Source organism: Gymnogyps californianus, chromosome 5 (genome assembly GCF_018139145.2).
Source record: "Gymnogyps californianus isolate 813 chromosome 5, ASM1813914v2, whole genome shotgun sequence".
Classification (NCBI taxonomy): domain Eukaryota; kingdom Metazoa; phylum Chordata; class Aves; order Accipitriformes; family Cathartidae; genus Gymnogyps; species Gymnogyps californianus.
In genome coordinates, this window is record NC_059475.1 from 53447753 (window position 1) to 53462344 (window position 14592).

Below are 14592 nucleotides of genomic sequence, written 5' to 3' on the forward strand. Positions count from 1 at the left end.
ATGGTTTATCCTTTTTCCTAGGTTGCTTACAAATATGTATGTTGGACAAAGTAGGTCCAGCTCAAACCTCTGCAGAATTTCACTGTGAAAGCTGACAATTTAATAGAGTATAACTCTACTTATTTTTTATCTTTCAACCTCATTCTTCTATGCCAGGGACTTCTCTCTTACATACGGCTGCTTAATTTCCATAATCACCTTATGTGAGGTTCTTTTCAGAAGCCTTTGGAAACCCAAACAGACTGCATCAGCCCATGTGCCCTAGCCACATGCTGCTGATTTCTTCACAGAACTCTAATAAAGTTGTGAGGCAGGATGTCCCTTTATAAAAGCCATGTTGGGGAATTTACTGGAAAAGAGTTGGGTCTTTTTGCCTATTTTTTCTATAACCTCCACTACTGACACCAATTTCAGACAGTTCATCTGGCATGTCCCCCATAAAAAGACTCCTGGCATTACAAACACCCAATTCTTTCCACAGAAAACACAGATGCAAGGAATTCACTTGGCTTTTATACTGACCACTTGTAGACAAATGCCACAAATTAAATGCAGTCACATCTAGACACAAGCCAAAGCCACCAAACACAAAGCTCAGAGATCAAGAGTTCTGGTGCAAGCTGATCTGCGAGGACTCTATAGTTGGACTCTGGGGAATTTAGATACAGAGGCTTCAGATATTTCAAATTCCAGTTTAAGACTACCACCTCTGAAGGTAGGTAAACCCAGAACTGGAAAAACAGAATGTGTCCACTCCTCAGCTGCCCTAGTTCAGAAAGCAATGTAAAGACATGAATAAATTCTAATGGAAAGAAGCTGATTCTTCATCTCTCGCCTTTCTATAAAATACATTAGGCTATCAGGTAATCCCAAGTGATTGGGTTTAGTGCAAACACTATGGATGAAATACTATGGGCTGCAATATACAGAGATCTGTCTGGAGCTGAAATATTTTGAGCCCCAGGCAAATACCTAGAAAAACGTAAAAGAAACAGGCAATTTTTAGAAATGTGGGATTTGGTTTTTTGCTTGCTCAAATAATTCCAAATTTAGACAGTAACAGTGCTAACAGCCCCATCCAGACATATTTCAGCCCCTTGTCCAGACAATTTATGGACAAGTCAAATCAGTCTGTGGAGTTTTCAGCACTTTTAACCTTTAAGCAGTAGGAAACTACTTGTATCCTGCTATAACAATCATCTACTGTTTTAAAGTACTTCCCAGATATAAGCTAGTTAATATTTACAGGAAATATACTCATAAACAGGCTCCATTTGAGCATATATGAAGTCAGTTAGTAATGTAAGTAAATGTCTCTTACTACATTACAAACCTTGCTGTTTTCTCTACTCACTGGTAAGTGTTTTTCCAGTCTAACTTCCCACACATCTGAATATCATATCATGTCATATTATCATATCATATCATATCATATCATATCATATCCAACCTGGTGACCTGGTAGGGAATTGCAATTTATTATTTTTATAAAGCTTACCAATGGTAAATGCAGCAACAGCATGTATGTATAGCTCTCTAGACACACTTCATGGCTGTGTTGTAAAAATGCAGCTTATTTGGTTCACTCTAGGTACACTTCACACAGATAGAATTTGCTTTTGTGGCTGTGGGTATTAACACACACATGTTAAACCATGACAGTTACTCACTTCTCATTAATCTGGATATAAGGATCCTCGCATCTTACTGGGTCTAAACATTTATATTCTCCTGGGATATTGAAACACGTTTGCTGTGGAGTGCAGGTGAAGTTTCTGTTTTCACATTCATTGATATCTAAAACACAAGAAACAAGAGAAAGGCTAAAGCAGGGAAATATGTGCAAGACACCACTCTTACAAACTGGCTTCCATCTTAAGGAATTGCCCCAAAATTCATAACAGTCTAGCACCATGAGAAGTGGCCTTTTGATAACTGGCCCCTCTTTTACGATCAGTTTTTACTCCATTCATTTCTGCTTATTGGAGTGCTCCCATATGCTAAGAATGGCTGCAAAAATAGAAAAGAAATTGGCTGCTCAAGCTCTCTGACCTTAGAGAATGGGAAAACTAAAGAGAGACATGCAGCAGAGAGGAGCATCTAAGGGCTTTCCTGTGTAGCTGTTTCCTAGTTAGTAAAGTCTTACTTACACCAACACACCATTTCACCTCAGTGGGCCTATTCACGTGATGACATTCTTACCAGAATTACATAATTGGCCCCTACGAGTATTTCACTGTGCAATGCCAAGACCAAGCATCTCAATTCTTGCAAATCTCTTTCCAGACACAGGACCTATTTTCTGGTCCCCTCGGGTTTTAATCAGCACAGGAATGTTCTTACCTTGGCAGCTTCTGCTATCGTCAAGCAAGTTATAGCCCGAAGGACAGATACAGTAGTAAGAACCAGGCCCGTTCACACATTCGTGCTGGCAGAGGAACTCTGAGAAGCTGCATTCGTCCATGTCTGCAGTGGTAAAACAAAGTTTAGTGTCTTTGGCTTTACAGTGAAAAGAGCAGTCCCACAGGCAGGTGGCCATCCAGACTATGTGCCCATCACCCCAGCTGGAGGTTGGCACCGTCCAGCTCCCTAGAGCTCTGCAGCAATCTGGCAAAATGCTATACAACAAGTTCTTGGTTAAACATTTTTCTCCTAGGGAAACCAAAGCTGCTGCTGAATGCAATGCGTGGCTTTTGTTTATTTATTTATTCTTTTCGAATACCTGTCACCGGTTGGCCATGTTTTCAGTTCTGTTTTACGTCAGAGATAGAGCTACTCCAACAACAAAGCTGCAACTGTAATTTGAAAGAAGAGACTTGGCAGTGGTTTTCTTTTCTTTTTTTTTTCTTTTTTCTGGAGAGCAAAATTCCCTTTCCCAGGGCCACATGGGTCCCAGCAGAACTCCTGCAGCCAGGCCCAGCAGTTTTATGTTTCTTAGCCTCTAGCCAGTTACTTCCAAGGCATTCCAGCAAGACTACAGAGCTCACCCCAGCTTGGGTCAGACCTAATGGAGTGCCCAGCCATCTCCCAGATTACCCAGGAAGCTAAGCAGTCTGTCAAATCTCTGATTGAAAGCAGAAATTGTGCTCTTTTCCCCTTGCACTCATGAATTGACCAGTCATTGTATTCTGCAGAACTGTGCTCAAGCGAGAAAGACGAACTTCAGAGCTGCACATGGAGGCATGGCTGACTGAGGGGAAAACACATGCAAAGGCGCTAGACTGAAGGAGGCTGCAGTTAATCATTTCCTTATTTCCCTGCTCAGGGGAAGAAAGAAACAAAGCCAGAGCCCCAGCCAGGAACTCCCAAGTTCTTATTCCCAGCTCTGACATGTTGACTCTCCCAGGCAAAACACTTTTACTCTTCAGACTGAATTTCCTTTTCTTCTAAATTGGGCTCAGTCCATTTATGCACTTTTGGTGTTTTGTGCAGATTGGATTGGAAAGTATTTGAAGTCCAAATATGTTAAAGTGGCTTTATCGCTGCAACCACATATTATCAAAAGGGAGATGAAAGGAACTCGACACCTACATAGTCCTGTTATTGTGTGACTTGCCCGAGTTCGCTGAAAAAAACACCTTCCTGACAAAACATGGACTGAGGGCTGACTCCATAAAGGGACCGAGATATCACCCACCCCCTCAAGGTGTCCTAACCCAGACCTCCAGCACATCGGATTCACATAACCTGTGCTCAGCTGCTGTCAAGTGCTGGAGGGGCTTAAAGCCCCGAGGGTCCTAAATTTCTGCTGCTGAGCCCACACAGGACAGACACACCTTTGCTGTTCCTAAATACTTCTGGCATTCTGCTGACTACCTGCAGAGGACAAGATGGTAGGCATTTCAGAGCACATCTAATGCACATGCAAAATCTCTGTGATTAGAAAATAATGCCGATGTTGGGAAAGCCAGGTTGAAATCTCTGCCTCTCTCCTTGAATTGGGGCAGGGATGCCTCCTGTCTTCAAGGTAAGCTGGCTGCCAGGCCATGGACTAATCCAGCAGCTGTTGAAGTACATCTGGATCCTGGGTGTCTCATAGGAGTGTCCTCCTAACCAGGCATTCCCTTTGCGAGCCTCAGCAATGCCTAGTGATTGCTTGTGAAGTGAAAGAAGCTCATCCAGAGAAATTTGACCTGCTTTGACAAGCATTTTCTTGCACAGAATTGTCAAGAAAAGATTTTCTGCTCTAAATCTGTGTGGTGGAAAGTCCCTTTTGCTGGCTTAACTCTCAGACATGAATGAGGCTTAAGCAACACCTCTTCTGTCAACATTTTGTACTGGCAATGTTTATGTGGCATTGCATTGAACTTAACTGGTTCAGGCCCCCAGCTAGCTCAGGAGCACGTAAAAAGGTGCAGGAGTCTAACTTAGAAGCAGAAACTCCATTAGAAAGCAGCAAACTTAAGTCAGGTGTTGCAGCTCTAAATGTTAAATGCATAAGACCCTTTAGAGATTTAAAAGTGTTTGTTCTTTCCCTTATACTAAGGAGGTTTGCAGGGAAAAACAGCTTTGGAAACACTAATCTATACGCATACTGCGTATCACATGTCTTCTCTCTCAGAAACAGCATGTTACATCTGTTTACTGTAAATTAAAAAACAAGTATTTTCCAGTGCGTTTTTCCTTCCAAGAGATATTGGCTGGTTTCTCTAATTTTATCAGGCTGTGGGAACGTTAAACACAGAAATAAATTTTGCCTTCAATTAAAATAAAGCAATAAAATAAAAACAAAAACAAGAGAGGAAATAGTACAGTGACATAAGCACAGTTGCTTCTGCTATGTGCTGAACAGATTATTAATAGCTGTACTAAGAAACCATATATTGTTTCTGAAGTGTAGCCAGAGCCATACAGGGGAAACTGGGGAAGGTTTCAGGCAGAAGCGTGCAGTCATAAGAACAAGAGGAATACATGCATTCAACAGACAAATGGAAAAGTGCTTTATATAAAGTATTTCTTTAATCACAGAAGAATGTGCTAGGACTTTACTTGCTCTAATAAAGCGTCCTGTTCAGCATTACAAAGCGTTTTCTTATGTTTTGCTGTTATCTTGGATCTTTTTAATATTTAGCTTATTTCTTTAAAACCATTTGCAGCCTCCTCCATTGTGCTTTTCCGGGTATATTTACTGTGTGCTTTAACTGGAAAGAAGATCATATGAGTTGCAGCTATCCTGCTGCTAACCATGGACCAAAGCAAAAAAATTTTTAAAAAGCATGTACAAAACAATACATTGGAAAAAGAAAACTTAATAGAATTAAGGAAGCCAAACCAATAAATAACTAAAGACAGTTACCACTGCAGTTAACTCCATCAGCTTCCAGTTCGTAGCCAGGTTCACAGCGGCAGAGAAAAGAGCCGTAGGTGTTGACGCAGGTCTGAGTGCAAGGGTTTTCGCTTGTACATTCGTTCATATCTATGGGAAACCAATGCCCAATGCATCAGTGACTTCTCCCCAAACTCTATTTTCAATTCATTACTGTAAAGCATTTCAAAGAAATTAGCTGTACAGTCAGAATGATCTGTTCTGAAAAAATATAACCAAGTCAGTATTGTTTATTGGGATTTAGACTGATGCCTGGAAATAGCATGTTGGAAACACAACATGCATGGAAATGAAGTATTTTGGGAATGTCTTCAATGAAAAAAATAACATAGAAGATGGGGATGAAATATTTATTATAAATGCTTCAGTCTTTATCCTGCAATTTTAAAACCATTGAACTGATTTTGTCATAACAGACCTGAGACAAAATGCAGCAGGATATTCCTGAGGAAGATAATGCAGTGAGGAACAATCCTCATGGAAACCTAGGGCTAAGACAAAACCAATTTTTTTTCCTTTTAGGACATTAGCAGCTTCTGGACATCATTAGCACAGATCATCTCCTGCAGCATGTGGGAAGCTGCTCCCTACTTAGCTAGGGAGAGGTTTTATGAAGAGGTTGTGTTGACTTTGATTGAGGTAGCACATCACAGCAAAAGGTGGTCTAATGCTCAGGACTCTAGTCTGGAACTTGGGAGACTCAGATCTAACTTACTGATCTGATGGAGTTTTCCTGTCTCAGGTGGGTCACACAACCTCAAATTTTAAAAGTAAATTCAGTGCCTAAACTCTTGGTAATTTCAGTGAATCGAGTGTCTCTATATTTTAGGGGGCTTGGGCCTCTGTGCGTATTTCTCCTGATACAGTGGTCATGTTGCACCTGTACCCCTCCGAGGTACTGTGAAACTGCAGAAGTATCTCAGGCTGACAAACCTATGAACATTTTCAAAAGCAGTGTTGGGAAGGTTACTTGTATTCTAAAAACTAAGCAAGTTTTAAGGGTGTTGTTGGGTTGGGACCAAAGATTTCAGTCATGGTTTACCACACACAGTACCTTGGCATGATCTTCCATCATCATTAAGGGTAAAGCCTGGGTTGCACGTACAGGAGTATGAACCGGGCACATTGGCACACAGCTGCTGGCAGTAGCCGTAACGACATTCATCTATATCTACAGATGGGAAAGATGAAAAGTACAGTGGTCTGCATTTTCACATGCAGGTACAAAGCAGCAAACACACTGAGGCAACGGTACCAATAACACAGAAATGACCCAGCATACTGGTTACGGATATAACAGCCAAACTTTCAGGTGCTCAGACCCAGAGTTATAGTTAAAATACACCTCTACCCAGAAGAATGTAGTAATGTGTTTTTGTCCACAGCTGACATGTATCAGTATGTCCCTATGAACTGATTGTCATTGCTGTAATCTTCAGCTTAATGTGATGTCATCAGGAAGCCCAGAGTCAGTTCCTTTAAGCAGCTGCCTTGAAGCGTACCTGATACCTGGCACAGCCCGTCAGCACAAGCACGGACAACGTTTTAGCAAATTTGTCAGAATCAAGATAGAAACCTTTTTTACCTCCACAAATACCAAAGCTACTCACTAGAAAAGCACTAAGTATTTGTTACTAAATACTTCTTTTTTTAGAGAGGATATTCTTTAAAGACTTTTTTCCGAATAGTCACATTCACATTTTATATGAATTTTTAACTGACAAGTTATAGACTCTAAAAGGTAAACAGTAAATTTAATGCCAAAATAGCAGTTTGGGCCGAATTGCAGCATTAGCAATACATGCAACTGACTGTTACAAGCACAAGAAAATGCTTTAAGATACGTATGATGGTAAGTGCTAGAAGAATTTTGCTCCTGGACTAAGAACTGGAATGAAACACCTGGAGTAGTTGCCCTTTCGAGGCTTTACATTTCCTTTGGTATCAACTGGCTTTTGATTTACAGAGATTTTTTTTAGTGGCTACTCTCAAAGCTTTGAAGTTGAGTTTGTGCAGCAGAAAACCAAGTGTATTATCTCCAGCCAGTTTGCCAGAAGGAGCAAAGCAGGAACGCACACATTTTGGTGAAATGACCCCCACCGTAGGTTCCAACACACGTGAAAATCAAAATGACAGTATTCTCCCTATGTTTCACACGTATACATATATATCTGCATGAATTCCAGCAGTTCATTATTTGTTAGCTAAATTGGCTGCTTCCTGTTTTAGTGTTAAATATTAAGAATGTCTTGGGAAACTGAATTCTTGAACGACTTGAACATTTATGTCATGTGGTAATACCATAACAACAACAATGTTGTGAATCTGTTGTATAAGTAGCTACATCCTGCAATTCAAGTTTATGTTGTTGGCCTCGTTGGGGCAGTTTTGCCATAGAAAGTTTCAGGAAATCATTCTGAAAATGTCAAAAGTCTTGGAAATACTCTCTCTGTGTAAAATAACAAGGACATTGACACTCAGTTTTACCCTTACTAGCTTTTATTTCCCACTGCATTCTAAATAGCAAGATAACCTAAAGGCCAGGGTCAGCTATGGTATGTACACCAGCAGTAGGCCTGGCCCAAATCCTGCAAAAAGTGACATGGGGTTTAAGTAAATTAATAGCTCATTTCACTGACACAATGCATTACTTAAAATACATGCTTTGGCTTTTGCAGGACTGTTATCTCAAGAGTGCTACATTTTGAGGGTAAGGACTTTTACAAGGCTTTTTCTTGCGGGTGGGTTGTGCGGATGCTGCTGTACTGGCTCCTCCTGTATAAACTTTAGTGGGATAATTACAACAGATAGAAGTGTAGCTTTTTGTAACTGTGGTTTACTAACAGTGCACCAAAAAAGCCTGTCTCTAAAACCCAACCCAGCCCTCTGATTACAGTAAATGGTCTTTTACTGCTTTATGCCAGCAAAAATCACTTCTCCAAGGCCAGTGGAAAGTATGGAAAACTGAGACATTTTTGACACTTAGGGAAAAATATAGCAACTCTAAACACAATTTGCTTTTAGCTCTTTGCATTGCCTTGTAATAATCCACCCCATGATTACTTAAAGTGGGCAACACTGGGATGTTATTGCCTATTTTAAATAGCATAAGCAGATACTCGAATCAATTCAGCAATGCAGCCATTTCAGTTCTCTGGTATATCCATCAAGCAGTAAAGTACTTTAGATCCGTGTCCAAATCCTGAATGCTGCACACAACCCTTTCATTTGGGCTGTAACTGGGAGAAGTAAATGGGTAACAAACAGGTGATGCGGAGCAGAATCCCCCTCCCTGCCCTCCCTCATCCCCACCCCATCACGTACGCCTGTACAACCCCTGGCACAAGACTTTTTTTCGAAGAGAAGAGGCATTATCAGAGATTGAGGAGCAGGGGGCTTGGAGACTTCATATGCCAGGGGAACTACAAGACAGTGGCCCCCCCAAACAGCTATGGCTGCACAGACCCCAGTTTGGGCAAGGCTCAGCTCTGTCCTTGCCAGGTGAGTTAGTTACACAGCAGCTGTTTGCAGTAGTTAGGAGGGCAGCCGTGAGTCAGTCCTTCACTGGAATTGGTACTTGGGAGGAGAAAGTTGGAAAATAACTGGAGAGGCTCCAGGGATGAATGGGCAGGGAAAGCCCGTTTTCTCTCCAGCGGAGGTTTTGTGACAGGACGGTCCAGCTCCGCAGAGCTGGCAGGCAAACAGCCTGCACCGAGGGGAAAAAAAAAATAATGAGCAAACTTTAAAAAAAAAAAGTTGTAGCCTATCTCCTAGGTCCTATCTGTGTACCTAAAATTAACATCTACTTCATCATCCCATGGGCATGTCAAGTGAAGGGAATGGGCTGGAGGAGAGGGGAGCTGGAAGGTTTTCCCGTGCTATTTATCGAGGGATGTTTTTTCAACAGGGCTGAGCTAAAAGGATGAACAGGACATTGCTGCAAGGAAAATACTAAAATCGAAATAAAACTGCTTGGAAGCTACCGAAACGGCACCCAGTTCAGAGGTAATTTTTTTCTCACCCCCAAGCAAAAGGGTTGGTTGAATCTAGGGATTTACTGGCCTGTTTCTTGGTATCAAATACTGATCCCTTCAGGTCTACACTGTCACGGTGTGGAAAGGACAGGTCTGCTTGGGAATACATCTTTTTGTATACATGCTTGTGATTGATCTTATATGAAGGGAATCCTTCAGACTGGGAATATGAAAATCCCACGTGTTACATGGATGCTAGTCATATGGCATTTACATCTACATTTTTGTTCCGCAAGGGAGTCTCTCTGCCAAGCATACCATTGGCACTTACAAAGATGAAAGAAAGTTTCCACGTAGCCGAAGGTTTAACCATGTACTTGACAAAGATGCTCAGTGACATTATTTCAGCTGTTCACAGGTACGCATACACAGATGCTCAAATACCACATCGAACAAGGTTTTACCTAAACACTGGCCTTCTAACAGCCAATAGCCTTCAGTGCAGGAACAGGTATAGCCCCCCTCAGTATTTATGCAGATCTGGGTGGGGTTACACTGGTGAGAATCTGAAGCGCATTCATCCACATCTGCAACACAGAAATACAGCAAGAAAAGATTAGAAATGGCAACAACAAAAGATTGTTCACACTGTACAGGGACTTGCACTCACAATGTGTACACCAGCTGCGTGCGAGGAACCAAAGTGTGGTGGAGTAGAGAGAATGACCATAACCTGAAGTAAAATTCATAATAATAAATGTCTGAGGGCAGTGAGAATTGAGGGTGCTCATCAAATCTCTCCCTTTTGCAGATGACCCAGTGTTTCTCAGAGCTCCTCAAGAGAGGGATCTCATTACCTCAAGCTTTTTATTACTTCCACATTTGCTTTGTCACTGAACTGGGATTTCCATGCTACAGGGCAGTGTTCAGCCCTAGGGAAAGGCTGCTGAAAGGGCTATATAACCCCACTGCGGAGTAAGAGATGAATGGGAGTTCGAGAGATGTACAAACACAACTCAGACATATAAAAAAAATTACTTCCTACCCCCACCAACGCAGATTATCTCACTGTAATTTTTCTGACAGAAGGTGCAACCAAAATCAACCTTTACCTGACAAAAAAAATGTATACTTCCCTGGAATCAATTTCCTGACAATAAAATTCTTTTCTGTTTAAATTTTTTTTACCATCTTCATTGTTTTTAATGTATTTGGGTTTTTATTACAACCCCTTAGGATGTTTTTGTTGTGGGCTTTTTTTTTGCAAAGAAGGTGAATAGCATTCCTACATTTATATAAGCCAGGACTCTGGAACCTAACTGATTAAAAATGCCTTTCAGAGTCAGAAGTTCAATTTGAATCCCTCCTTGCTCAATCTCTTCCCTGATGTTTCTGGCATTGGGTTTGCCTCTAGATGTCAGAAATGGAAATATCAAAAGATAAATTGTGTCATTTTTTCAGCCAACTCAGATTTCTATGTTTTATTTATTGATACCTAAACTACTTTTTATTCCAGCATACTGTGCGCTGGCCTTTGCTGAAGTACTATGTCATCCAAGCAATGCTATTCCCTTGATCCCCCCTGATTCTTATTAACCCAGACTTTGTTGGGTCATGACTGAAAATATCTCACAAACACACTGGGCTGGAGCAGGCAGCAGAGGGCAGGAATTACGTCTCAGTATCTGCCCCTGAGGCACCTAGCACAGCCAGTTGGCTGTAAAATCCCAGCAGTCATGAAATAACTGATCCAATCTACCACAGCAGTGTATCTAACATGTTCATATATATAAATAAATACATACATATTATATGCATGGAGAGAGTCTAGAGTTCTTATCTTGCCAACATCTGTACCAGAGCAATTTATGGTGAGTCAAAGCTGGTAAGATAACAAGAGTGGCACAATTAGAGGTAAGTAACTCTGTTGGACATCGGTTCCTACGTATTTATTGGCCAGATGAAGGTTGGCAAAATGGTGGGGGAAGTGGGAAAGGGGTAAGATAACAAGTCTAGACTATATAGGTACATAGATATGTTGTTCAGTTCAGCTATTGCTTCTGCGATTGGGCTAAAAATTCTGAATCCTCCCTTCATACGGTGTATCACACGTAATTGGTAGTATTTGAACACAGATTTTATCTAACCATAAATTTAATAAGAAGGACATTAATGTTTTCTAAATGAAAAAGCTTTCTATTTGTCATGTTCCCTTATTGTTTTAGGAGTGGGACCTTGGGATCTGGCCAATTCTGCTGTTTCTAGCCTACCCCGAGCTTAAAAAGGAGATTTTCATTTTCCATGCTCCCTACTTCCAGTAATATTAATAGATGAAGCACAGTGGAGACAAAATGTGGGTCAGGGTCTTACCACCACATATGGTAGCAATGCTGTTTGAAGACTATAGTTCCTCCACTCTTCTGTGGTGCACCTTTCTTGCAGGGGTACAACATGCATCCTTCACCAAAAGCAATGGGTGGCTACGGGATCGGTTTTGCTCCCGAGTCATCCTTGTAGCAGTTGCATGAGCAGCAGTACAGTCACTCCGGAAAAGTAAGACATCAATCCTCTTTTCTTTGCTATCTACCAAGAAGATTTCTTTGCTTACTCCCAGTGTTCATCTTTTGTGGTGGTATTGGAGACATATTTCCATTGGAATGCAAAATTTTTTACAACGGAGGCTACCTGGGGAGTTTCTGCTGTCCCTAGAAAACCTGATCAACCTGAAGTTGTCTGTGCAGAACACCTTGACTCCCTGTGTTTTACACTGAATAATACCTCACTGACATCATTAATGAAGTCTTATGCAACCAACAGGAATAAACAGCTTTACTGGTAGCATCAAATCTTTTTGCATGGGCCTGAGCGCACACACCCAGTTCTATATTACATGTCTCTGGCTTTCTCTAAGATTGCCCCTTACCATGATGCACCATTAAACTTTGACAGACCCAGTGAATGCAATCAAATCAATTATTTTTGGCAAGCAGCCTTCTCATTTCAAACAGGTAGTATAATCCCAGCCTACTGCCAGGGTTTATTTACATTACATGGGTTCACTAAGTGAAAGCTGATATTTGCACACTGAGAAAAATGTCGGTGCAACAATTGGCTAACTATTAGGTATCCTCTTCAAGATTATCAGAGCTGGGAGATAGAGGGTGCCTTGCCCAGCCCATTTACACAGTGAGAACTGGTGTGGTCAATAAAGTCAAAACTAGGCATTTGACAGGGAAAGGGAAAAAAAAACCATATTGTTTCCACTGGGGAGAAAACTAACCATAAAACTTTGAGAGGTTGCCTATAATGGATTCACTAGACTTAAGTGCCAGCATAGAAACTGTATCAAAACACTTGCAGGGCATTTTTGGTTGAGTGGAAAATTGCAAGTGGCAACAATCTGACAGCTAGTCAATAATGTGTAAAACATTTCTTATTCTGGTTGCACAGCTTATTTCTGTTCCATTCAAACATAAATTTCAGGTGTGTTCATGTCTTGGGAATATCACTTCAAAGCTCATTCGTACCACCTCTGCCATTGTGATGGGTCATACACAATACTAGAGCAAAATTGTGATGCTAGATGTACCTGATACTAAATTGTCAATAGTTTTGTAGGTTCAAAGCAGATAAGACAAGTTCAGAGAGTAAAAAATTGTAGGGACTACTCAATACAAGGATAGCACATGCAGCTAAGAAGTCCCTGAGATGCAGTCTTCTGGAGCCTGGAAGAGTGCCTCTGACCCAGCATAATTTGTGTTGCAGTTTTCACCATGGAAAGAAATACCGCAATGAGTTGTCTGAGCTGCAAAGTAATTAGCTGGAGAGCAGAAGAGTTACTAAAGTGAAGCAAGCTAGCAAGAAACCCTAGAAACCCCAGAAACCCCACTGCCCCCCATTCAAAGTGTTAATAGATTATGATATTTGATGATTTCGGCATCAGTACCGTGAAAGCATCAGATGGTGTCACCCTTCACTGATATCCAAGGATGGTTTTCATTATACTCAACCTGCTTTTAGTACCTTGCATCGCCAAGATCCTTAGAAAACATTACTTGCATCCCAAGAGCAAGTCTAGGTTTTACTAATAGCTAGCATTATTGAATACCTCTTCTGTGATTTTGGCTAGATTACTCAGTATGTGGGTACAAGAAGAATTGCCATGAGGTGAACTAGGAAGCAAATATAAATTTTATCTGTCCTCAGTGAAAACAGATTAAGGTACCTGGTAGTTGCTATGCAGGACAAGGAACCGGCACAGCAGCAGGGACCACACTGTAACTCATGTGCTGAGAATTTACCCTGTGGGAACTCATCCTTGCTCTTCATCTTCCACTGCTCTGCTTCCTATTTGAAAAATGAGGATAACAAAATCTCTGCTGTAGTCCAGCCTCCCTCACTGTTTAGCATCTGAAACTATTCAGGGCAGGGTCTTTCCTCTTACATACATAGCCAGTTCACAGTTAGTCCATTTTTATTTGAAGCTTTCCAATCCTAATACAAATCAAACTGTACTACAAAACCCTGCAATGTCCCACTTGGTAATAACTATCAGTGCCCCTGGATTTTAACCAGGAAATTCAAGACTATGGAATTAAAGGACTAGCCTGTGACTACTCAACAAGACAGAAGCAAGAACAGGTCACAGACATTTCTGACTTGTAGTCCTTCATGTAGCCCAATACAACCTGCCCCTATTATGTGAACACTTAAAGATGCGACTTTTTCAGAAATTTTGTGCAGCCTCTACATTGGCTAATGAGATCTAAAGTAAAAGATTAACCATCATTCTGAAAGCATTATGTTCTACCTCAGAGGCATCAAAGGCTCTTTCAGCTAAACTCTATGCTACTCAAAATGTTACTGTTCTACCCTAATGGTGCATTGAACCTCAAAGTTTCCAGTAGTTACTGAAAGAGAGAGAGAACTATTGACACAGTCAGTGGCAAACTGAAAGAGTTATCTAGCTACCATACCTCTTCTTACCCTTACAGACAGGACTGGGATTGTTGCTGTGAAATTACATAGGAAAAGAAGAGGATGTTGAAGATCGTCATACCTAATCATTTTGAATAAGTCCAAATTTTCCCAAGTGACTAGAGACTCTGGGTGACTCCTTAGAGGTTTTCGATTTTGAGAGCAGCTGTTCAGCACTTAAAACCACACTAGAGAACCAAGGCAGGGCAGGATGGATCCCTGTTCAAAACTTCTCTTGCCAAGGAGTGCTTGGCCAACGCTGGCCCTGGATGTCTCCGCTCTTGATTATGCTGCTGTGTGCTATCAAATTAGCAG

The 14592-nt window shown here is 41.2% G+C and overlaps 1 protein-coding gene across 1 annotated transcript in view; it reads right to left on the reverse strand.

Moving 5' to 3' along the window:
• FBLN5 (fibulin 5) overlaps positions 1-14592 on the reverse strand; it is a 48474-nt gene that overhangs the window by 5183 nt on the left and 28699 nt on the right. Inside the window, exons 5-9 of the mRNA XM_050897555.1 lie at positions 9765-9887; positions 6381-6497; positions 5297-5416; positions 2344-2466; positions 1671-1797 (exon numbers count right to left, since the gene is read on the reverse strand). Coding sequence (XP_050753512.1) covers positions 1671-1797; positions 2344-2466; positions 5297-5416; positions 6381-6497; positions 9765-9887 — 610 coding nt within the window. The remainder of the gene's footprint in view (positions 1-1670; positions 1798-2343; positions 2467-5296; positions 5417-6380; positions 6498-9764; positions 9888-14592) is intronic.